Source organism: Dipteris shenzhenensis, chromosome 29, assembly GCF_047967505.1.
Source record: "Dipteris shenzhenensis isolate YYH24624 ecotype China chromosome 29, Dip_SZ_1.0, whole genome shotgun sequence".
Taxonomy (NCBI): Eukaryota; Viridiplantae; Streptophyta; class Polypodiopsida; order Gleicheniales; family Dipteridaceae; genus Dipteris; species Dipteris shenzhenensis.
Genome location: NC_141624.1, coordinates 34,793,267 through 34,819,319, shown reverse-complemented (window position 1 = coordinate 34,819,319; position 26,053 = coordinate 34,793,267). Strand labels below are relative to the sequence as shown.

Here is a 26,053-nt window from a genome sequence, read left to right as displayed (position 1 = left end):
CCAAACCAAGCAGGTGAAGCCGGTTGAGGGACCAGTAAAGGCAAGTACCACCGTTGGGGTGAAAAGGAAAATAACTCCAATGGCAGCCCGGGCTTGTTTAAAGTCCTCGTTGACCCCTGAACAAAAAGAGAAAGCTAGAAAAGAAGGATTGTGCTTCGGCTGCCTTCAGCGACATCAGTGGAAGGATTGTCCACTGAATAAAGATCGTCGCACGGCTAATATGATAATATCTGAATGCGACGTAGAAATGCAGGAGAGTCCCAGTGCGGAACATATGCAGATGCAACTGGCGGGACCTTCTCAAAGGTTAGTACCTTGTTTGTTATGTGTATCTGTTGCTAAGTTAGTGACGAGTGCACCTGATAACATCCTATCTAAGCCCGCAGCAATGGGCTCAAGTTGAGTTTTTATTCCTTTGCACAGCATCGGTAGAGTCGGTGGGTGAGTCTTCGGCTAGCACTGATGTTACGCAAAGTGGTCAGATGGCCAAGCTGGCTAATCTTATAACAGAGGAGTTCTCTGAATGTTTTAGGGATGAACTACCTTATGGGTTACCTCCAGAGCGGAAAGTTCAACATAAGATTGAGCTGATCCCGGGGGCAGAACCTGTAAATAGACCTCCCTATAGAATGAGTTTTGTTGAAGAAGCGGAGGTGCGTAGGCAACTGGAAGAATACCTCAAGTTGGGGCAGATTCAACCAAGTTTTTCACCATTTGCTTCGCCAGTGATATTAAAGAGGAAAAAGGATGATACGTTTCGCCTCTGTATAGATTACAGAGCATTGAATAATATCACTGTTAAGCACAGGTATCCGATGGCTCGGATTGATGATTTGCTAGATGCATTACATGGAGCCGTGATTTTCAGCAAGATAGATCTTAAGTGCGGCTATCATCAGATCCGGATTAGAGCCGAGGATGTCCATAAAACCGCTTTTAGAAGCAGGTTTGGTCATTATGAGTTTTTGGTAATGCCCTTCGGACTTACCAATGCTCCAGCGACCTTCGTCATGCTTATGAACGATTTACTACGCCCGTATATCGGAAAGTTCGTAGTACATTTTATTGACGATATCCTAATATTCAGTAAAAGTGTTACTGAGCATCGTGAACACTTAAGGATAGTGTTCAGTACTTTGAGGAAAGCCAGTCTTTATGTGAATAAAAAGAAAACTATACTGTGTATGTTTAGGCTTGAGTACTTAGGATTCATAATTACTCCACAGGGGGTAGAAATGGATCCGAAGAAAGTGGCTGCGATACTAACTTGGCCAATCCCTCAGAGTCTGACCGCGTTGCGATCATTCTTGGGATTTGTCCAGTTTTATAGAAGGCATATCAAAGGATATTCCGGAATAGTATCGCCATTGACTGATCTGACCTCAGATAAAGTACCATTTATTTGGGGACAGAATCAACAAGAAAGTTTTAACACCATAAAACAAGCTGTGGTCACAGGACCGGTGTTAAAAATAGTTGATCCCCAGAAACCGTTGTTCCTAGAAACCGATGCAAGTGGCATTGCGGTAGGAGCAGTTCTCCTTCAAGAGGGAAGGCCAATAGCCTTTGAAAGCAAGAAGCTTTCTCCCTCTCAAAGGAATTGGCCAACTCATGAATTGGAGTTGTATGCAGTTATCCATGCTTTGAAAACATGGAGGCATTATTTGTATGGTTCAGAGTTTTATGTGGATGTGGATCATGACACTCTGAAACATTTTTGTAAACAGCCTGACTTGAGGGGCCGCCAAGCTAGGTGGGCAGAGCTCATGCAGGAGTTTAATCTAACGATTCGGTACCGAAGAGGAAGAGACAATAAGGTAGCTGATGCGTTGTCTCGCATTATGCACAACCTGAGTTTCACGGTATTAGAGAGTGCTCTAATGACCGAGATTAGAGAAACTCAGAAGGTGGACGAGTTTGTCCAAAGCTTATGGCCTAAAGCTCATGTATTAAAACCCGGGGAAAGTGAAAAGGATGACCTGGCATCCAGAAAAGGCCAAACTTATGCAAGATATACCATAAGGGATGGTATGCTAGTTAGAAATGGCAAGGTTGTAGTACCTAGTCAGAATGATCTCAGGCAGAGAGTCATTCGACAATGTCATGATAGCCCGTGTGCGGGATATCCAGGAGTCGAGAAGACCTATGATCTCGTAAAGCGAGATTTCTTTTGGCCAAGGATGAAAAAGCATATTCATGAATATGTGACACGGTGTTTCTCGTGTCAGGTAAGTAAGGCCGAGTGGGTGAAGCCACCCGGACTTTTACAGCCCTTGGAAATACCACTAAGTAAGTGGGAGAGCATTTCCATGGATTTTATTGTAGGGCTACCTGCAACACAAGGAGGGTATAATTCTATCCTTGTGGTGGTTGATCGTCTAACCAAGATGGCTCACTTCATTCCGACTAGAGAGTCTGTTAGTGCCCCGCAAGTGGCGGATTTGTTCATTAGACATATATTTCGTCTGCATGGATTGCCCAGATCCATAGTGTCAGACAGAGATGTTAGATTTACCTGTCATTTTTGGACAGCGGTATTTGAGACACTAAGGACTGAGTTGGGAATGAGTAGTGGGGATCATCCTGAGACGGATGGTCAGACGGAAAGAGTCAACCAGACTTTAGAGGATATGCTGAGGGCATATGTGTCATTGAGGCAACATACATGGGACAAGTGGTTGCCATTGTTGGAGTTTGCCTACAATGATAGGAAACATTCATCTACCGGGTTCAGTCCGTTTGAGCTGAACTATGGTTATAGACCAGCCAATCCAACTATAGTTGGAGTACCTCAGAAAGTGCCTAGTGCCGCGAACTTTGTAGTTCAGATGCGGGAGATGCTAGCACTTGCGAGAGCTGATATCCGCCAGAGAGCCAAGGTGTATGCGGATGAAAATCGGTCTATAAGAGTATTTGAAGAAGGAGAAAAAGTTTTTCTCAGAATTCCTTCGCACTCGAAGTCGTTGACTTCAGGAGAGTGTGCTAAGTTATCACCTCGATACTGTGGGCCGTGGTTAATTCTAAAGAGAATAGCAGTGTAGCCTATAAATTAGAATTGCCACAGGGGTGTAAGGTGCACCCGGTTTTTCATGTTTCGCGCTTAAAGAAATTTTTGCATACAGGTGACTCACTAATCGAAGGTGTGGTTTTGTTTCAGGAGATAGAGGATATTGCAAGGCGCCAGCCAACAAGAATCCTGGACCGAGGAACAATGCAAATACGAAATCGGAAGATACCCACGGTGTTGGTTGCATGGCATGGTCAGCCTCTATCGGAAGCTACCTGGGAATCCGTATACCAGTTACGGAGAGCGTTCCCAGATTTCATCATCGAGGACGCTGATGCTTGAAGAGGGAAGGAATGTTATGCTCTAGCCGAGATAGCATGACCTCGGATAGATCGGTCGGCATTTTCTCTTAGATGACCAACTTTTGTAATAGTTAATGTGCGTAATTAAAGTGGTCAAGAGAAGTAACTGCCAAGGTCCTAGGTGAGGGCGGAATGGCATTGACTAGACAGTTCTGAGTGCTAAGGCCTAGGTGCACCTAAATGTGCAATAATGCCAAGGGGCAAGTGGGTTTTAATGTGCCCCAAGAGAGGGGTAAAAAGGTGCACCAAGTGGAGTGGCTAAAATGTTGACATTTGGCAAGGAGAACTATCTAGGGAGATGAGGGTCTCATGGATAAGCACTAATGAATGAAATAACGTATGCATCTGATGACAACTATCCCTGAGAATTGGCTGGGAGGAACAACTGAAAAGCCATCGCCCGTGACTATTTTCAACGACGAGGAGAGAATTAGGCGAAAGAAAGCACTAGGATAGACGAAGTCTGTTGACACTAGCACTCTAGGTGCCTATAGAGAAGCTAGTTCCTTGATATTCCCAACAAATCCCCCCTCAAGGAAATGCCTCATACTGTCAAGGATAAATCATAGGCTCATGGTCTCTCATGCCAATTTTTCTGGACAAGGATAAATCCAAGGCTCTATGTCTCTCATGTAGTAGGACATCCTTGGGTAGGCACAGAATATGGGATACACCCTAACTCAAAACATCATAGATACCTCTGAGAGGTTCACACTGACAAGAAAATAAGATACCTTTGCATACTCATAATGGTTGCAAAAGGTTTACAGAGTCCTTTTTCGAAACATGATCCGGGCAGGGCACCCTAGAAACAGAATGTAGAAACTAGAAGACGCAATCCTTGTCTTCCACCAAAAATGCTTGTGCGTCTGATGCGAAAACAATCTTTTTCATCATGATTGTTTTTGCCACAATGTTTGCAAACCTTCTTGAACTTGGTTGCCAGATCGAGTTCGCTCTTATTATCGGTCCTTTTGTCCTTCTTCCTCTCCTCTTCCTGCAGTGCACTGATGATGCTCTCAAATTTTGGATCAGGGCCATATTTCAGAGTGGTGACCAAATTGTCATATTCTTCACACATGCTTTTGAGAAGTACAGCCATAGCATCATCTTGTGTTACCGGTGACTGGATTGAAGCCAATCGATTCATCAGGCTTCTCATTTTTTTCATGTGAGCATCTAGAGGTGCTCCAGATTTCATTTCTAACTTAAAAAAATTAAATCTTGAGTGACACCTTTGAATGCTTGTTACTTGCACCAATAAGTGGTCAAGTATAGCCCAAGCTTCAGCAGGGTCTTCAAGATCAGAAATATGATGTAGATAGTTGTCTCCAAGGCCCAATGCAATGATTGAGATTGCTGAAAGTGACGAGCTGAATGGCGCATATCTGGACAGAATTTCGTGGACAGAATGCTGCAGGAAATGGCAAGCAAAGGGCACGGAGATAGTGCGCAGATTTAGGGGAGAGTGTAGGGTTAGCAATCAGCAAGAAATGGCACGCTGAACTGGAGCAGGATGGCGAGGGAAAACAGGGCAGAATGGCAGGCAGATCAAGAGATATATGGTGATGTAATGAAGAGGGAGATCAGGGCAGAATTGACACAGCATGGCGAGACACAAGCAGCAGCAGAAACTACAACTAGCTCGCTCTGATACCACATGTTGGAACCAGGGCACTACAGCTAAGAAGCAAGAGCAGATAGGCTAAACTAAGACAAAGCTATGGAGGCACAAAGACAAAGAAAGACATGATGAAGAAGCTAAACTACTCAATCATAGACTCAAGCACAATTAGGTTACAAGATGGAAGCTTGTACTCATAGAGAGACTTGAGAGCTTACTCAATTACTTTCCATTGATAGAGGCTTCACTTATATAGACTGAAGTACAAGAGATACAAAGTCACCCAACTATATGGGATAATAGAAAAGTGCCACATGGCATCACACACACAAACTACTACAAAACTAGCACTCTAGGTGCCTATAGAAGAGGCAGTTCCTTGACATTCCCAACAAAATTGTCAAAAAAATGCATTGAGAAAGCAGGCAAGAGTGAAAACCAAATGAAAGCCAACTAAATGAAAAGGTACACACTTTTTGTGTGAAAATAGTATATACAAAAACCTGAGGGAGAATTTTACTGAGAGTGATACCGCTTCACTCTGAAACCATTCAATGGAGCAGGATGCACATTACCATTCAAGGTGGCAAAATACACACCCCCACTAGGAAGAAGCTTGGAGATGAAGAAAGGACCAGTCCACTCGCTAACAAATTTAGGTTTATGCTTCAAAAACTTACTGGAATACAAGAGAACAAAATCAACCACTTTAAACTAACAACGCTGGAGGTTCTTGTCATGCCACGCCTGTTGTCTATTCTGCCACACTTCTTGAGCAAGGATTCTCCCATCAGTACTCCTGCGGAGCTTCTAGATCCCAAAGTCTTTCACTCTTCAAGATGCATGCTGCAACATAGCACTCATAATTCTTTAACAGTCTCTGCCATATCTTTATTCCATATTTTTTTGTCTCATGTTCAAGTTTGGAATGTGGACTACAATTGAAGACCTAGTTTGTCGAATTCCGTTGAGCAATGCATAAGTTATGGGTCGGGCAAGATACCTATATATAAAAAATGACTTGAACCTCAACCAAATGGCTACACCCAAGCAAAACATTGACCCATGCTACTATACAAAAGACAACATATGCTAATGACTTGTGTATATAAGAGACTCTGTGTTTGTACAAACAAAAAACTAAAGAGAAATTGTTGAGGTAGCCTTGATAATATGAACAAGTGTTCAAGTAGCTTCATTCTTCATAGGAATAAACTCTGTAAGGCCTTTTAAGTGTTGAGGTTGCCTCGATAATATGAACAAGTGTTCAAGTAGCTTCATTCTTCATGGGAATAAACTTTGTAAGGCCTCCAAGTTGTTATCCATCTCAGCCATGACCCTAGTAGTTTCCATATGAAAATCATAAGGCATAACCACCTCTAGGCCGTAAACCAATTGAAATGGTGAGTACCCAGTACTAGCCTTGTATGCGGTCTTGTAGGCAAAAAGAGTGGCTAGAAGTAAAATATCCCAATCCACCAAGGAATTGAGACACAAACGAATCAAGATATAACACACGGTCTGATTGGAGCTCTCAGCCACCAATCCATTGACTTGAGGGTAATATGATCTCGATGTCTTGTGAATGATTTGCAATTGTGAGATGAGGTCTGCAATGACATCATTGAGAAAGTGGGTGCCTCTATCACTCATCAATTCCATAGGACATCCAAACCTAGAGATGATTTGATCATAAAGAAGTGTGGCTACGACTTGAGTGGTGCATCTCTTCACGGCCTTGGCCTTGACCGATCTGGTGCCATAGTCTGTGGCAACCATCGCGTACTAGTTCCCTTGTCGAGTGGCAAGAGAGATGGGTCCAACAAAATCCAATCTCCATTGATAGAAGGGTGGCCACAGGGCTAATTGGCTTAAGGGGAAGGTACTCACATCAGGTAGGGCTTGGGTTCATATTTTTTACATGAGTCACATCTGCGTACATGAGTATAGCATTCTTGAAACAACTTTGGCCACCACAACCCCGCATGCATTATCTTCCTAGCAGTGGTCTTTCCCCAACTTGTACAACTGCCCAACAATCCGTTTAAAGGGGGCCGCCTCAACAATCTATTTTCTCTTTTGTGCTGGGGTCGCCTCTTTAGGAAACTCACCTGTGGACAATAAATATACAATGTTTGCATACCATGGCGGGAAGCAGTCGACAGCAAACAAGCATTCATCCCTTAGCACTGTGACACCAAAGAGGCCCGCATCGGGCAATTCATCCTCAACCCCTGTTGATGCTACTTCACCAAAAGAGATACTGACAAATGATCTGCAAGTTGATGCAATTGGCTTGCTCACACTAAAATGTCAAAGTTAAATTCTTGAAAAAGAAGTATCCATCTGCTCAATCTACCCCGTTATTCAGCAAATACTTGAGAGCTTGATGATCAGTAAAATGATAATAAACTTACTACCCAAGAGATAGTGCCAATACTTTATCATGGAATGAACCATGCCCAAGCCCTCGCATTCAATGGTGCTATACTTTTGTTATGCTCCGTTGAGTTGTCTGTTGGCAGAGTACACATGTAGATCTAGTTTGTGCTCCACCTCCCGTTGGGCCAATATTGCACCAATGGCCAGCCCACTTGCAGATTATCTACATGTACATGAAAAATGATATCTCATTGGTGTTGCCATAGGATGGGTTCCTTCACTAGACGGTCCTTGAGATTGTCCTATTCCAATTGTTGAGGTGTGGACCAAACAAAGGACTATTCCTAGTAGAGAAGTTCTATCAGCACCACCTCTATGACAGCATAGAACCAGATGAATCTTTTATAATAACCCACATGTCAAAAGAACTTGACTTCTTGAGGTGTGTGGGGAATGGGCAAGGTCATTATCACCTCCATCTTCGCTGGGTCTGTGGTGATCCCCTAAACCGAGACAATGTGCCAGAGAAGAACTCCTAACAATTCTAGGAAGAAGCATTTGTTGGGGCTGAAGCACTACCGGGCTTCTCTGCACTTGTCAAAAACCCATCTTAATTAATAAATGTGATCTGTTTGTACAGCAGGTCGAGGTGAGAGGCATTCTTACCATTGAAAGCCAATAAATCATCCAAGAATACCTCAAGAAAGTTCCCAATATTCTCCTAGAACAGTTTGGTGACCATGCGTTGAAGTGCATTGCATAGACCAAAGGGCATCATCTTGTAGGCATACATCCGCCATTGGGTGACAAAGGTGCTCTTTAACTGGTCTTGCTCTCATACCCTAACTTGGTTGTACCCACTGTACCCGTCTATGAAGGAGTATAGAGCGTGACCTCGCCGACTGTCTCCAACACCCTATCAGTGAAGGGGGAAATTGATCTCGTCTTGTGGTGGCATTTAAACTCTAATAATCAATGCACACCCAGAGCTCACCCGCCATCTCCCTTTGGGCATGATTACAATTCCACTGACCCACTCAAAGTAGTCCACGGGATATATCAACCCGGCTTGTTCCCATTTTTTGGATGTCAGCTTTGACCACCTTCCCATAGTTGGAATTCATGCGGTATGATCATTTGATCACTAGGTTTGCCTCGGTGTCAATGCAGTGCTCCATGAACTCATCTGGGACTCCCTTTAAATCTTTGTATGACCAAGCAAAGACATCCACATATTCTTGGAAAAAATCAGTTAATGCAGCAAGAAGATACTCATGCTCCCAAACCCAAGTTGCTATCTTCAAATGTCGAGGTTCGTCCTCCATCCCGATGTTGAGGTCAATCTTGTGCCTAATCCACCTAGGTCATGCTTGTGGATGTGGAATGGCTGGTCTCCCCTTCTCCAAAGCCTACATGTGCGCGAGTGTCTTCTAGGGGAATGTCCCTGCTCACATCCCGCAACCAGGATTGTGGAAAGGGTACTCGTGCGATCTCCGGAACTGGTTGAGATGTACAAGGGACATTACTTCTTTTTACCTTTCTGAGCCTGCTCAAGCATTCCGCGTTATGGTAATCCTTCCACCTCATACATGGTTCTGGGTACATCTTATTTTGTAGAGACAGGTACGGGTCAAGCAAGGTGAGGTATGTGACATCTTGCTCTTACTGTACAAGGTGGGCTTGCCCGTTGCTCGAGAGAGCTTTGAATCTAGTGCGTATGTGAACTAGTACATGTGAGGATTGTTGTAGAGACCAAAGGGCATCGTGTGATAAGCGAGTTCACCTTGACTAGGTGATGGAGATGTATCTGACAACCCTCTTTGCTGCATTCCAATGTGTGATCATGGGACAATGCATGAACTGGCTCAAAAGCCCTGTGGCGTATGCAATATCAGGCCGTGTGGAGCATAGATATATCAAACTGCCAACCAACTGCCTGTACAAAGTGCCATCAAACTTTTCAGCAGTATCATGCTTACTCAGCTTGAGTCCCTTTTCCAATGGAGTAGCCACAAGCTTATAGTTCTCCAATTTAAATTTCTGCAACAACCCCTTCGAATACTTTGTCTGTGACATAGAAATCCATCATGGGTCTGCCAAAACTCAATGCTAAGACAATAGTGCAATAGGCCCAAATCTATCATGTCAAAGTTGTGACATAAAGCGGACTGCACTGCTGTAATTTGCTGCAAATCACTGCCAGTGAGTATGATGTCATCCACATATAGTACCAACATGACCAATTCTGATTTTTGCTGCAGAACATACAGATTTGGCTTTGTATGAGTGTTTACGAAGCCCTGGGGCAGCAAAAACTGATGTATCTTCTGATACCACACACGAGGTGCTTGGAAAGCGGTCTTGACATCCATCTGGTACACTGACCAACCATAAAACGCAGCAAGAGAGAATGAATGGTGGTCATCTTGGCCACTGGAGCAAAAGTCTCCTCATAATCTATCCCCTCCTCTTGTGCATACCCCTTGGCAACCAAACAGGCTTTGTATTTCTCAACTGTGCCATATGAATGGTATTTCACCTTATAAATCCATTTCGTGCCAACCACATTTTTCCCAATGGGCGCATCAACCAAGTCCCATGTGGCATTCTTCTCAATGGATTTAATCTCAGCTTCCATAGCTTTCTGCCATGCCGGATTATGCTAAGCATCCTTGAAGCTCTGAGGCTCATTGCTTCCATCACTGAGTCATCAAAGCAAATTTGACCTTTTGCTGATTTTTCTGAGTGCTGGCCCTGGTTTTCCCCAAAGTAGGCTGATCCTTAGCATCTTGAATGGTCAACTTTGCCCAACGTGGAATAGATTTCTCTGCTGTACCACTCGGAGCTGCATCAACATCTTTAGTGGCCTCCCGACGTTGATAATGCCTCCAAACATGAGGCTGTCTATTCTCATTAAATGGCTGCAAATCTGAAACATTTGAGGGACCATCCTTAACATGTGGCAAGCCATTTGAACTATGAGAAGTAGAAGGGGAAGCATCAGGAGACTCCATCTCATCATCCTCAAACTGGATGATGTCCAAAGAGGTGTCATCGTATGGTGGCAAGTTTGCACTAGCGGGCTACATGCACTCATTCTCAGCAAAGAGAACATCTCTGCTGATTATTACCTTCTTGGTAGCGGGATTATAAAGCCTAAATCCCCTGCTTTCAGTGCTATACCCCACGAAAATCCATTTGACACTCTTGTCATCAAGCTTTGTCTGATGTGTATCTGGAACCAAAGCATATGCCACTGAGCCAAAAATTATGAAATGACTAATCTTTGGCTTAAAGCCATACAAAGCCTCAAATGGAGTCACATTAACCAAAGCTTTGGTAGGGCATCTGTTCTGAATATAAGTAGCAGTCACAATTATTGCTCCCCAAAAAGCCTTTGAGACTCTCTTGAATTTCAGCATGCATCTCGTCATTTCCATGAGAGTACGATTCTTCCTCTCAAGGAGTGGATTCTGTTGTGGTGTATAAGGGCATGTCAAGTGATGTTTAATCCCATGTTGCTTAAAAAATCCTTGGAATGCATGTGACATGTACTCTCCCCCTCTATCTGAGTTGAGTGTTCCGATTCTAGAATTGGTTTGGTTCTCAGCCATAGCTTTGAACTCCTGAAACCAATAGAACACCTCAGATTTTTCCTTCATGAGAAAAAGCCACGTGAACTTGGAGAAGTCATCTATAAAGGTCACAAAGTACCTTGCTCCTCTATGCGTGGGAATAGTCATGGGGCCACATACATCACTGTGCACTATCTGCAACACTCTGGTTGCCTTGACCCAATTCTTGCCTTGTTTACTGAATGGCAAGCGATGCAATTTGCTAAGTGCACACCCCTCACACACTTCATTTGCTGGTGGTTGTAATTTTGGCATTCCCTGAGTCATATTATTGTTGTACAAGTAGGACAATGCCCTGTCATGGACATGTCCAAACCTGGCATGCCATAAATCAGCCTGGGAAGTATTTGCTACTACAGCCAATACCTTCTGATCATAAGGCTGAGCATCAAGCTTGTATAAGCATCTGTCATATGTGCCTATTGCTACAACATCATACCCTTTCTTTGGATCCTTTATCCTGCATTGGTTATCCTGAAATTCGACCAACATATGTTGATCATGGACAATGTTTGAAACTGAAATTAGATTTTGCCTCAAATCTCGAACATACCAAACATCTCGAATATACTTAACTTTCCCATTATCAAGCTGAATAGGAATGTGCCCAACTCCAATGATGTCTTGAGAAGCATCATTGGCACACGTAACCTGTCTGCCATGAACAGGTGTGATGCTCTCAAACCACTCCTAGCGAGGAGTCATGTGCTTAGTAGCACCACTGTCGATATACCATGTATCACTTGCCACAAGGGAAGCATCTGTTGATTGATTTTCAGCATTCAAATCCCCCTTGGCATCCATCTTCTCATTAAATGCAGTAAACACAAAATCTCTATCACCTTGGGCAAGATGAGCTTCACCATGTGCATCTGAAGCACGAGTTTCAATGGGGGCAACAAAATTACTACTAGAGCTGTCCCTTTGCCTCTTCTTTTCATTGGCAATCCTTTTTTGACACTCTGCGATGTAATGCCCTGGCTTCTTGCACTAATTGCATTTGCCCTTTTTCTGATTTTTGCTTGAACTGCTTGCATTCCCCTCCTTGGGCTGAGTTGTATGGCTGTGTTTTGGCTCAAACTTTTTCTGAAATTTGCCTTTTCCACCCATGGCAAGCGCTTGCTCACCCTGACGAGAGGCTTTGGCAAAATTTGAGCATCTCTCCTCTTCCTGCAACAAAAGCCCAACCAACTCATCGAACGAGAGTGGGGCTGCCCTGAGAACAATGGTAAATGAAGTGACGAATGTGCCATATGAGGGCGCTAAGCTATTGAGAGTAATAGAGATGAGCTTCTTGTCTTGTATTTCCTCATCAATACTTGCGAGCTGATCACATAGATCAGTGATCCTGGCAATATGATCAGTGATGGCCTAGCCTTCCTGCATCTCGAGATCCTTGAGCTGATTTATCAAGGCAATGGCCCTTGCCTCATTCTTAACATGATACATGTTTGCTAATCTTTCCCATGCTGCCTTTGCATCCTTGCACGACTTGATAGTCGTCATAATGTGCCTCTTCACAGTGGCAATCAAAAACATCGCTTGGGCATTGCGGCGGTCAAACTTCTTCTGCTCCTCCGTCGATGCTATCGGACTAGCAGGAGGGGCTATAGCAGTCTGCTGTCTGCCTGTAGTCTGACCTGAAGAAGCTATGTTGGATGTAGATGAGCCTGCTGGCCTCACCTCATCCCCACTAACAATATCCCACAAGCCCTTACCAACCAAGATGTTCTTAAGCATGAATGACCACAAGGCATAGTTTGGTCCATCCAGCTTGTCACCCTCGGACAAATTGCCAAAACTGTCTAAAAGAGTCAACATGATGCAAAATGAGATACCCACAAGCTGCAAATGTACCTGCAAAAAGAACTGCAAGTCCCAAAAGTGCAACTGGCTGCAAATGTGCCTGCAAATCCCAAACTAATACTGGCTGTAAATGCAAATGTGCCTGCAAATCCTAAACTAATACTGGCTGTAAATGCAAAGTACGACTGGCTGCTCTGAAATCCCACTGACTGCACAATGCAATCACTGCAAAAATGGCATCAACCAATCACTGCACTCTGCTGCAATCTGAAGTGCAATCCCAAACTAAAAATGCACAACCCAAATCTGAAAGAGCGCACCCACGAGTGCTCAAATGCATCCAACGGAGCTCAAAGGCATCCACAACTGTAAAGTAACTACAAATGCACCCAACAATCTAGAGTATCTGCAAATGCACTTGAGAGTGCAAGAGTATGGGCTCAGTACTAATGGTCAACCATACGGTTGACTTTATGCCTACAACACCATATCTTTGTAATCTCTTACATAGAAGAGGTGGATCTGGAATAGCAAACATGGCGGGGTATCCCAGGTAAAAGGCACCTATATGCTGAGCTCATTAGTAGGGCCTGTAGGCAAGTATATGACCCGCAACTTGAAGGTGTCGCAACAGCAGCAGATGGCGAGATCCGTGGGTAAGCTGATGGTCTGCAACAGGCCTTAGAGGTGGCGTGATATGATGGGCAGGGATCACCTTGGATCAACCAAGTGACAAGGCTGGTTAGGGGCTTGGTTAAGCCAGCCAACCACAAGCCTTGGAAAGACTGGTCAAAAGGGTTGGACCCTGAACAATGAAACAAAGGGCTCTTGCCCTGGTTTTGAGCCCCAGGAGGGGCCAGGAAAGTCGGCCAAGGAAGGAGCAGAAACCGACCAAGAGTCAACCATTTTGGACATGCTCAGTCGGTCCACATACCAACCATCTGCGCCTATATAAGGAAGGCATTCATCTCATCCAGCCTAGTAGCCTATATTGGGGAGAACCATGGCCAGCACTCAGAATGCTAACAACCAAGTGAATTTTGCTCTCATGACCCAAGTGATGGAAGCTGAAATTGAGCCTCACTGCTTTGAGGATGCTTAGGGCAATCCAGAGTGGCAAAAGGCCACGGAAGCTGAGATTAGATCCATTCAAAAGAATGCTACATGGGACTTGGTTGATGCACCCATTGGCAAGAATGTGGTTGGCACAAAATAAATCTACAAAATAAAGTATTATGCAGATGGTATAGTTGAGAAGCACAAAGGCCGTTTAGCTGCCAAGGGATATGCACAAGAAGAGGGGATAGATTATGAGAAGACTTTTGCTCCGGTAGCCAAGATGACTACCATTCGCTCTGTCATCTCTCTTGCTGTGTTTTATGGTTGGTCTGTGTACCAGATGGATGTCCAGATCGCCTTCCTCAACGGGGATCTCAAGGAGGAGGTCTATGTGCATTAGCCCCAGGGTTTTGTTGTTCAGGGACAAGAGCACAAGGTATACAAGCTTAGGAAAGCCTTGTATGGGCTGAGGCAAGCACCTCGTGCATGGTATCATAAGATACATCAGTTCTTGCTGTCCCAGGGCTTTGTAAACACTCACACAGAGCCAAATTTATATGTTCTACAATAGATATCAGATCTGGTCTTGCTGGTTCTTTATGTTGATGACATCATACTCATTGGCAATAATTCTCAGCAAATTGCAGCAGCAGTGCAGTCCGTTCTTTGTCAGACATTTGACATGACAGATCTGGGTCTCTTACACTATTGTCTTGGCATTGAATTTTGACAAACCCAAGGAAGTATTTCTATGTCACAGACCAAATATGCCAAGGGGTTGTTGCAGAAATTTAAGATGGAGAATAGTAAGCTTGTGGCCACTCCATTGGAAAAAGGACTCAAGCTGACTAAGCATGATGAGGCTGAAAAGTTTGAAGGTACTTTGTACAAGCAGCTGGTTGGTAGTTTGATTTACTTATGCTCTACGCGGCCAGACATTGCCTATGCCACAAGGCTTCTATCTCAGTTCATGCATTGTCCCACAGTCACGCATTGGAATGCAACGAAGAGGGTACTCCATTATGTACATGGTACACTTACCTACTATCAGCTGCATTATGCTCTAAATGGTGACATTTCTCTGAGTGGCATTAGAGACTCAGATTGGTCAGGGGATATAGATGATCGCAGGTCCCCTTCCGGCTATTGCTTCTCATTGGGCTCAGCATGTATCTCATGGCTCAATAAGAAGCAAGACCAAGTGTCTCTCTCTAGCAATGAAGCAAAGTACAAAGCTGCGAATTCAGCCATTATGGAATGTACGTGGTTGAGGAAGCTTCTGCATGACTTGCATCATGCTCAGAATGGTGACACAACTCAGATCTTCTTTGACAGCCAAAGTTGCATTGCTATTGGAAACAATCTTGTATTTCATGCTCGCATGAAACACATTGAGAATCACTATCATTATGTGCGGGATTGTATTACAGATGGCTTCATCGACCTCACATATTATTCCACTGAGAACAATGTGGCCGATATCTTCACTAAAAGCCTATCAGCGCCTCTTTTCACACGACATCGACATGGCTTGGGGATACGAGACATACAAACAATGTCAAGGGGGGTTGTAAAATGACATTGTTATCTTTTGTACTCCCATAGGTTGCTATATCCACATGTGGATGAATTTGTGCAACCATGGTACTTTCGGTACTACTGAGACTAGACTCCAAAGTACTTCAGCCATATCATTGAGGGGGGATTTGTAGAGATATCTACAATGATATGGTGTTGTAGGCCATAAGTCAACTATATAGTTGACCAATACTTGGGTACTATATATACCAAGTACTTGTATTGTTTCATTTGAACATTTTAGTTGAAGTTCACTTGTGTTCACTTCTTGTCCTCTTGAGTTCACAACTCTTCTCCATTCTTGTTCCTACACAAAGGCTATAGATGGCACCCAGATCCACCGAGCTCATACCTTGGTCAGTATCTTGGTACATATTGTACACACTCTGATGGAATTTTGGTCAGGGATGCAGCAATCTTTAGGTTTCCTTTGTCCCTAAGACAATAATTTTTCTTGGAGAGTGGAGAGGTTGTCCTTTCTTTTTTGAGACCATCACAGGCATGAGGTGGCATTTCCAGCCACAGCCTTTGTTCTTATCAGTTTTTTCATTTAATCTGTCTTTTTGAATGGTATTTTGCCACGGGTTTTTCATGCTCCGAAATGATGTATCTATGGCTTGAGTTTCTTCTCTCAGCTATTTCTTCATACATAACAGAAAATTCTAAGAGGATTTTTTTTTTAATGATATTGTTAGTATAATAGTAATTAAACCTTGATATAATATAACTGGGAAAATTATGCAAGTCTATTGGATCTCAGGAAATTATTGAGCTGGAATGTACATTGCAGCTTGTTCTACTAACACTTCCAAAATCACAGATGGACATATGGGCGCCCACTTACCCTTTATTTGCAGATCTCTCCCATTTCCAGCTACTCACAAGATCAGGCCAAAGTGAAAAATTGTCGATAGTCTGTCCTTTGATAGCCTCCATTATCTGTCATTCATGCATGGAAACCCAAATCAAGTATTTTTCCTTGAAAATCAGGCTGTATTAAAAATCCACAATCTGTAAAAGGATAATGCAAGACAAGACACAAGCAATAACTCCATTGATGACATTAAAAACGGACCAATTCAATCAGCATTGAATTTAGACAAACTTTAAGGGATTAACCATACCAAAAAAAGCATATAAAGGATTTCAAAGGCCATACTTGAACTCTATGAAAAGGTAATATCTGCTGCATTAGGTGCTAGATTTTACAATGCTCTCTATTATGTGAAGAAAATGCGCTGATCTTTTGAAGTTCCTAGAAATTCGGTGTAGCTAAGGGCAATGGAGTGACTTGGTATGGAGGTAGGCAGCTTAGCATGAAGGCCCCCCACACACCCCCACTAGACCACATGTGCTTTTTATTATACTTTTCTCTATTAAAGGCAAAAGACAACCACGTCTAATATTCATAATTCCATGCAATTCCATTTCTACCATTCTTCCTTATGTTGAAATCCCTTTTTCATGCATGATTCTAAAAGAAAATATACACGCAAATACATGTGTGGCTAATTAAACTCAACAAATTAATTCAATTGACAAAAAAATCTGGATTGATAAATCTGGGATTCTTTAGAAGTGGTAAAAGATGATTTGCCAAATTTGGAAATTTCCAAAGGGATCAGCATTCATAGATGGACTAGAACTGATTGCACTTCAAAGAACCCAAACAAAGAAATTGTGAGATACCTCATCTGTGCGGATAACATTCGTGTTACACAAAATCTCCCTTGCATTTTTTTCATTCAAAGATTTTACCTGGTACCACAATGCAAATGATAATATGAGTTCTCACTCTAAGAAACAGGGAAACGCAAATTGAATTCTGGTTGGGAAAATCATGCAATGTTGTCACAATAGATTTGAAAAAATAAGTTTGGAGATACCTTCACTGAGAGTCCAAGTATATCACCTGCCTTGGTCTCATAGATAGGGGCATCATTAGTTGGTAACAATGTCTGAAAAGTAAAATAAGTGAATTGGCTTAAAGAGTTTAGAAACAGCATCATGCAGCTCTTGTTCAATACAAGTGCAGCTCTTGCAATAAAAACATGTAGGAAATAGAATTGGTTCATGCTCTTGTTACTGTTTTTATTGTATCAAGTTATTTCCAAAGTCATATGATGTACTCCTTGGTCTCCCTAGTGTCCCCTTGTTAGTTTAGTATGTCTGTTATCAATTTGTCTCTTATATATTCAAAAGGATGCACATACCAACTCAGCGAGCATGTTTGAAGACTGAGAACCTGGTAGGTTCCCATTTTCAAATGTTATTTCACCCAGCTGTGGATTGATAGAAAAATAATGAATTGCTGCCTGGCAGAGCCCTCCACTCGGACCAGTCACTTCCAGCTGCTTATGAGCCTGTGATGTCACCAGTTTGATACATCATAATGCCATTTTGGTCTAAACAAAACTGCCGTGCACAAACCATGAAGATATACGTTGCATGCATTTGCACAAAGGTTACTAGGGGACAATCGGAAAATCAGAGTAGATGAGACATTTTGAGATAATATGTGCAAACAAAAGCATGCTCACTTATGGAACACTATATTATGATTTTTCATCTTGTGATGGTTACGTTGGGTGCATCCTGTGCAAGGCTCACTCCAGGACAATCAAACTGTCAAAACAAGAAATGGGACGCTTTGACATACGGAGCAACAGCTGCGAGCAAAACTATATTTACTTCTGGAAATACTATATTATGACTTTCCATATTTTGATATATTTTTATTATGAGAAGAAAGGATCATCTTAATAGATCGTTTCTATCAATAGGACAGTTGTACCTTCATTCTGTTTGCCAGAGTTAATTCTATACACAATAGGATTTACATATTCAGATCATGCAAAGACCTGCAATGTCCTAAGTTGCGTCAATCTACTTTTTAAAGGTATCATTGCCACATGATTCTTTTCTGCATGGAAAAAAAATGCATTTATATTATGCTTGAAATTTTCCATACTATAATTGGATTTTCACAAGGGCACTAGCAAAATGAAGAAACCAGCTGCTTCTGGCCTGCTTTTTTGGGTTATCTCAATGCCTATCCTGAGCTCATGCTATCAACTGGTGTGGTGAACTATCCAACTAGTACATTCCTTGATCTGAGCTCTACAAATTATACAGAACTCTATAGACAGTACACATGTTGTAACCCATTAATGCTCACTCAAGATTATAACCCATCAATCCATGGTGGGCATATCCCAACAATTCCCTACATAATGTAAAATGATTGTGCAAGTATGAATTGACACTTAGAGATTGCATCATCAATCCCTCTCTGAAGAAAGAAGTTATTCTATATACCAAGGAGATGCCTGCATAGGGAAATGTTGTCCTTTGATAAAGCCTTGGTGAATACGTCTCAAAGATTGTCCTTGGTAGATCAATAGATCATCTGGATCTGCTGATTTTCCACCTTTTTATGGATGAAGTGATATTTGATATCATTGTGCTTGGTTTTAGAATGATCCATAGGATTTTTGGCGTCGGGCAACAGATACGGACTGCAGCCTCTTGTGAAGAATTGTATTTGATGTCTATCTTACCAATGCATCTTGTCTATCCGTCCTACCATTATAATGACTTGCACAGAGTCCCCTCCGATATCTCTAACTCACGAGTCTCTTTCTTGGAGAGGCATGAGGCAAAGTGTCAATCCTTTCTAGAACAGAAGTTATGGCAGCAGGGACCTCTGCCTTGGGATCTCATAGTGGAGAGGCATCAGAGCGACACAGGTTATTGAACTTGAATCTTACTTTGGGAACCATTGGTGATGCGAAGACACCACCCCGGGTGTCTCGACGACTGACCCCTGATCCGAGTATGGAGGCTGCTGAACAGGACCCACTGGAAACTCGACCTGGCGAGGTTATTTTGCTGGGGGTAAGATACCTTTTCAAGCTGATTGTCCTCCACTTCCTCAGAATGATATGTTGGATACCTACTTCGCATCCTCCTCAGGAGATCTATCTGTTTGCATGGAGGAGGAGGATCTGGACCAAATTTTCACACTTCCCTTGCAAGAGACAATCGCTTCCAACAAGAAAGCATCCCGAGCTCCAAGTTGCTACCTAGACATCGACACACTAGCTCCGGTGGCAGCTCTCGAGGACCCAAAGCAAGAAGGGATGAAAGTAGCCTTCAAGGAATATGGCGAACTCATCGACATGGCTGATCGAACGACCTATCGGGACAGGTATGCATGGGCTAAAAGATCCCTTCATATGGCTTAGCGCATTATAGATGACAGCTTTATTCAGATGGGTGCCTCCCTCTTTAATACTACGGGTCAGGTTTGCAAGCTTCTATCACAGAAGCAACACCTCCACTTGGAACATGAGAAGCAGGTAGCCAACATGCATAAAGAATGGGATACAACATTACAGGTGAAAGAAGCGGAGTGGGGAGCAACTCTACAGGCAAGGGAGGCTGCGTGGAAAACTCAGCAGGACGAGTTTCAGCAGTGTCTTGCAACGAAGGAGGCAGAGTGGAAAGCCAACAAGAAAGTTTTGGAGGACAATCATTCAGCCCAACAGGCTGAGATCCAAAGGGAGCTTGCAGCCCTATAGGACAAATACACCTCACTGGCAGAAGACAAGCATACTGTGGATCAACAGGTGGAGGTGGTGCAGAGTCAGATGAAGCAGATTCTGGAGGAGAAGGACCGTCTCCAAGTTTCACATTCCAAGTTGCAGGACAACTTCCATGGGCTGCAAACTGAAAATGCTGCTCTCCAATCTCGATGTGATCATTACAGGTCTGGCTACCACAGATATAAATCCAAATATGAGGACATCCGCAACCTCATGGATACAGTTGAGGAAGAGGCAAAGACCACCTCCGGAACATCAGCACACCCACCACACCCTCCCCCTCCCCATCCCTGACCTTCATCCAGCAAGCAGTAGCTCCTGGATCTTTCATTTCGGCATTTCTTTTTGCGAGCTCTGTACATTTGGATTCTTTTTGCGAGCCATGAGCCATAGTCTTATTTTAGTTTTATAGTTGTAAGGCCATGAGCCCTTTCTTTTCAGTTTTGGGGATGTCACCCACAAGGTCACTTTCTTATTTGTAATTTATACTTAACTTTCTCTCACACAGACCCTCAGTCATTCACCGGGATGGTGAATGATAGTGGCAGGGGATCTGTTGTACTCAAAGTCTCCGGGACTCCCACCAAGAGTGACACCTGGGTCACATCATGGTCACCTCAGCAACATGCCAAGTTGTTAGACCTTGGTCATACCTAGTCGCATCGTGTTCACATATGTTCACATCTTGGTCACTCTGGAACAAACATGGACATCTAAACATGGACATGACTTGACATGACTTGGACATGACTTGACATGGACATGACTTATAGAGGACCTGGACATGACTTGGATATGACGGAAGCAATACATGGCTGAAGAGTGCCAAACCTCAACCTCGACCCAGTATGGTCAAAGTTGATCAGAGGGAACTAGAGGGAAGTACTGGTGCAATGGTGCACCAAGTACACTTGGTGCACATGGGAAGCAGTCCAGCAGAGTGCATAGGCGCAGGCGGTACTCGTTGGTGCACATGGGAAGCAGTCCAACAGTTAAGAGGTACAGGTGGTGCACCAATCCTCGCAACCAACTAGTGTCAGGAGCGCATGGAATAGACAGAAGAACACAGGGAGCATGGGATTCACTGACCCAAAACAGGTTGGAGTATTGCAGAAGCCATCAAGGGCGAAGCGGCCCACAAATGGTGGAATGGATAAGGATGCAGGAAGACATCCAATAGGAAGAAGGAAAGGAGATTTGTAGCGGGGGGAGCAGAGGAGGAGAAGGTGAAGAGGGGGGAACGGGGAAAAGGGAGGGACATTCTAGCAGGGGCAGGAGGCGAGAGTGAAGGAGTGAGAAGCTAGAGTCAAGAGCTCGCCTCGTGTGTATCTTCTCTTGGTGTATTGGTCTAATGAACCGTGCTACTCCCCATCTCTGCCCACTTCTCTAAGATCTCTTCCCCTTGTGTTCTCATCGCCTCCTCTCCCTTCACCTGGTACAACGGACCCTGTGTCATGTGGTTGAAGTTCTTTTCTGTTCATGTCGAGGGTTGGCTTTTATGATGTTGTTCCGCTTTGGTCTTCTTCTTGCTCACATCACTTCAGCACTTGTACCGCTTGCACATAGTTGACACCATAGACAAGCACTCGCCTACGTACCATCAGTGACACCTATGGCATGTCTTGCTTCTCGCACTAGTGGCCCTAGGGCTCCGGTAATACTTTTGGAAGTGTTAGGAAACCCCCCCCAAGACAAGACCAGTCAAAGGCGGGATTCCCACAGACAATGCAGCCCATTTTTTCGCCTATCCTCTCCTAAGGATCTTCTCTGATGTTAAAGGCCTTTCATTTGTCTCTGAAAGCCCCTTGAATGCCCTTCTCTACAGTCTCGATTGCACCCTCCAGCTTCAGATTGTTCGATTTGGGGGAAATAGTCAAAATATGGTCAAACTTTGACCATCCCAGAGGTTTGACCAGTCAAAATTTTATTTCTATATCTGTTTTAGCTGGCTGCACTAATAGATCTCTGTTTGACTAAGTATTGAATCCGAAATGGACTCCACAAGTGTCATGGTACTTGTCATTTATGGTGATGATGTTTACATTGTCTATGTTTGAGTGCCATTTGCAAAGGGATAGTTATCATTTTGAAGATAGGTGACTTGTGTTGAGAGATACTGGTTGTAAGAGAGTAGACACCGCCTGACAAAGGTAAGACCCTCTCATGGCTACTTATAAAATTGACAAGTTCAATGGCCAAGGATTCCATACTTGGTAGATGAATATAAAGTTTATGCTTATGAAGGAAAATCTATGGGACTTAGTCAAGGAAGGAACTCAATCCTCTCAGGAAGGTGAATCAACTACAACAAAAGGTAAAGGAAAAGCCACTGACTCTACTTCTACACCTGCAGATGCAAAGAGAATTGAGAAAGCCTATGCCATCATTGCATTAGGTTTGGGTGATGACTATGTACACCACATTTCAGATTTGGAATCCCCTCTTGAAGCATGGCACAAGTTAGACATATTGTTTGGTATTAGCTCTCATACTTCCAAATTAAATCTGAAAATTAAGTTCTTTGAACTTAAAATGAAGGGAGATAATGTTGCTGCCCATGTCAACACTATGAGAAGTATTATGACACAACTAGCTTCAATTAATTCCCTTGTCACTGAGGATGATGCTATGGCAGTGCTTTTAAAGAGCATGCCTCAGGATTTTGACTATGTGGTTACTACTTTGAAGAATCTTCCTCAACCCTCATTAGAAGGCATCATTAGTGCCTTACAAGAAGAGGAAAGAAAGAACACTTCAAGAATGGGCAAAATGCATACAGAGGCACTTGCAGTGAGGTTTTCAAAGAGCAAGTTCAAGGCTTGTAAACACTGTGGGAAAAACAATCACCTTGAGAAGGATTGTTATAGAATCAACCCTTGCTCATATTGTGGAAAGAATAATCACTCTGAAAAGTTTTGCAATGAGAAGAAGAGGACTATGTCAAATCTGGTTGAAGAGAGAACTCCATCAGCAAAAGAAGCGTTCAACTTTGTAGTAGAAGACAAGGACTTTGCCTTTTGAGCAACTTGTCTTTGAATTTTTGTTTATCATCACTTGGTCAAATTTTGAGGTTCTCTGCCTGGAGTAGTACTCCAAAAAGAATGTCATATGTTTTGTCTTTTGTAAATCACCTCTAGTCACCATATGATGTAGGCCATGTGATATGTGTTTGGTCTATCCCAGTTTTGTAAACCTTGACCCTTGGGCACCTTTGCTAGCATGAGATCCTAGACATAGATTTATCCTTGACCACCATGAGATGGCCATGTGTGACCACCATGAGATGGCATGAGAAACTATGAGACTAGATGTATCCTTGACATTGCAAGAGGCAAACCCTTGAGGGAGGGTATGTTGGGATAACTATGGTCAAGGGCTTGCTCTATGGTGCATGTGTGCATCTAGGGGAGTCACTTGTGTGTGTGCGTGTGTTGTAGAGACACATCTAGTGCTATGATGGGTCTAGTGTGTGACCTAAGTGATGATGTAACCCAAAGGCCCCAACATGGAAGGTTCCTTTGATTTAGGCCAGTCCCATTCATGTAGGGGCTGATTGCCACTGATATAGGGGAGGTGCCTACACCATCCTCTCTTTCTATGAAATGGAGGTCATTCCTTCATTGTAAGTGATGGATTTTGCCTCACTTGTGCTCTCACTCTTTGTGTCATGATGCATCTCTTCTATCCCACACTCTTCTACAGGCCTTAGGTACCACGAGCAATCGAAAAGTCGATCAATGTGAAGTACCTCAGGCACCGATCAAATAAGCAATGTCGGGGTGGAGGCTCAAATTTGAGCACTTATGCCCAAATGGGGCAAAGTTCCCAAGTGAATGGGCAAAATAGTGATCAATTTACATGAATGTGGAAATCCCCAAATGACTTCTGGGGGCTTCAATAGAGCTGAAGGGATGCAGAAATCAGAAAAGCCCTAAATTCTGCAAATTAGGGATTAGCAGAAAATTAGGGTTTCAAGAATTTTGGGGCTTTCCAAAAATTTTGAAGTAATGTGTTCCTTCGACAGTTAGGAACCCTTACACCATAGAAATCCTTGGAAATTTTAAAATCTGGGGAAGAAATTGGAGAAATCAAAAATTAGTGTGAGAAGCAGCTTGCCCGTGTTTCTCCAGGAGCAAGTCTATGTCTTCATGAGTAAAGAAAACACACCCATCAATCCATCTTCGTTTGCTGAAGAAGATAACGGATCATATTTCGCTGCACGAGCTCACGAAGATACCCATGGAAGTAGCTGCTACAAACATCAACAGATGATGAAATGCAGTCTTGATTTCGTCACACCTTGCAGATAGAATAACTTTTGATACAGAGCTCCGATTAAGACAAAGTAAACACCAAAATTGTAGCTCTTGAAGTGTACTACAACTTTCTTTCAGAAACCAAATCAAAATTCCACTTGTAATATAAGCGCCGCACTGGTCGTAGGTCTCAGAATGGCGGGCAGAATGGCGAGCAAAATCTGCAGCAGCTCCAGCTCCACTCAGCAGCTCCAGCTCCATTTGATGGTGAACAACAGCATGTCGTAGATGGGCAGCATTCAGCTCACGTTGATGAGGCTTGGGTAGGAGGAGAAGAGAGCTCAAGGAAGGAGGAGGAGGGAGAGTAGCTTCATTGGCCTCCCTCACCTCAACCTCTTGGAAGGGAAAGGAAAAGCAGGGCTAGGAACATAGCTCTGATACCACATGAAGGGACATGTGGAGAGGGGAGCATCACTCTAACACTAGGAACAGAATGGAAAGATGGAAAGCATAATGAAAATGGAAAGGAAGTACAAGTGTAAGGGAATGATAACCAAAATACTCACATGTAGATAAAGCTTGATGTTGACTGATGTGATAGACAATAGACAAGTACAACACTATATAGTGTGCCACTAGACTCTAGAAAGTCACAATGTCTATGGGATATCTCCCAATATGACATGTGGCATGTCTAGGACTCACTAGACTATAAAACGACACCTAGACCACCTAGAACACTCATTTTAGACTCCCTTTGACTAATAAAACGACACCTAGACCACCTAGAACACTCATTTTAGACTCCCTTTGACTAATCCAACACATCCTTGTAGGCAAGAAGCGCTTTACCTCCCCAACAACTTTGCAGATATCCCCTTCTCCCACAAAATTCCCACCATGGGAAAACGCATCTCTAATGATGTCGCCCATTGATATACCTTTGGAAGAAAACTGTCATACAAAGCTTAAAATCCTCACACCATCATTTTTCAAACACTTATGTCTCAAATTTCATTTCCATTTTCGGGGGGGGGGAAGCTTTCACAGGCATCACCTATCACATACATCACCTTCATCATATACGGCATCATACATTGTATTGCATCAAATTCTGCCCCTATCTTTGAATAGCAACCATGCTTCCAATCAAAACTAATTTCCTGACATACCTTCTGTACCAACATACTCATGCTGCGTTGATTACCTCCAATCTGATCTATTGCCTCTTCACATCTAACAGCTTGCCACTTTTAGCCCTATCGTAGGCTCCCCAAGACCATGACCACCTCCCAACTACTATCATCTCTCATTGGCATCCCCATCGCTTGGCTGCTCCCTGCTGCATAGCTATCGCCTATCTCAAACTCAAAAGACATCCTCAAGATCATTGCTTCAAGCTTATCAACCAACTCACCCTCAGTATATATTTTTATACACAATCATAGGTTGGGCTCTTCTCTGTTCCCTTCGTAACCTAAATCTTCCATGCTCACCACACCAAACATGTGATCAAATAATTCAAAAAAGCACGAGCTGCGTCACACAGGAGTCGTTGTTCATGGGAAGCAGGGTGAAGGAAGGAGAGAGATACATTCCAAGACATCTTGTATTCCTCGGTACACACAGCCATCCATTTTTCTTTTCCCCTGTACACATCCAGATTTCTTTTTCCCCTATACATCTCTCCTACCTTATTCTTCCTACGACGTCTTCCTCCCTCTAGAATTCTTCTCC

The 26,053-nt window shown here is 43.3% G+C and overlaps 1 protein-coding gene across 1 annotated transcript in view; it reads right to left on the bottom strand.

Moving 5' to 3' along the window:
- LOC147882753 (uncharacterized) overlaps window positions 1-26,053 on the bottom strand; it is a 201,525-nt gene that overhangs the window by 12,876 nt on the left and 162,596 nt on the right. The window contains 4 exon segments of the mRNA XM_087400494.1: window positions 16,298-16,392; window positions 17,143-17,211; window positions 17,340-17,411; window positions 17,667-17,816. Of these exon segments, the coding sequence (XP_087256620.1) occupies window positions 16,298-16,392; window positions 17,143-17,211; window positions 17,340-17,411; window positions 17,667-17,816 (386 nt within the window).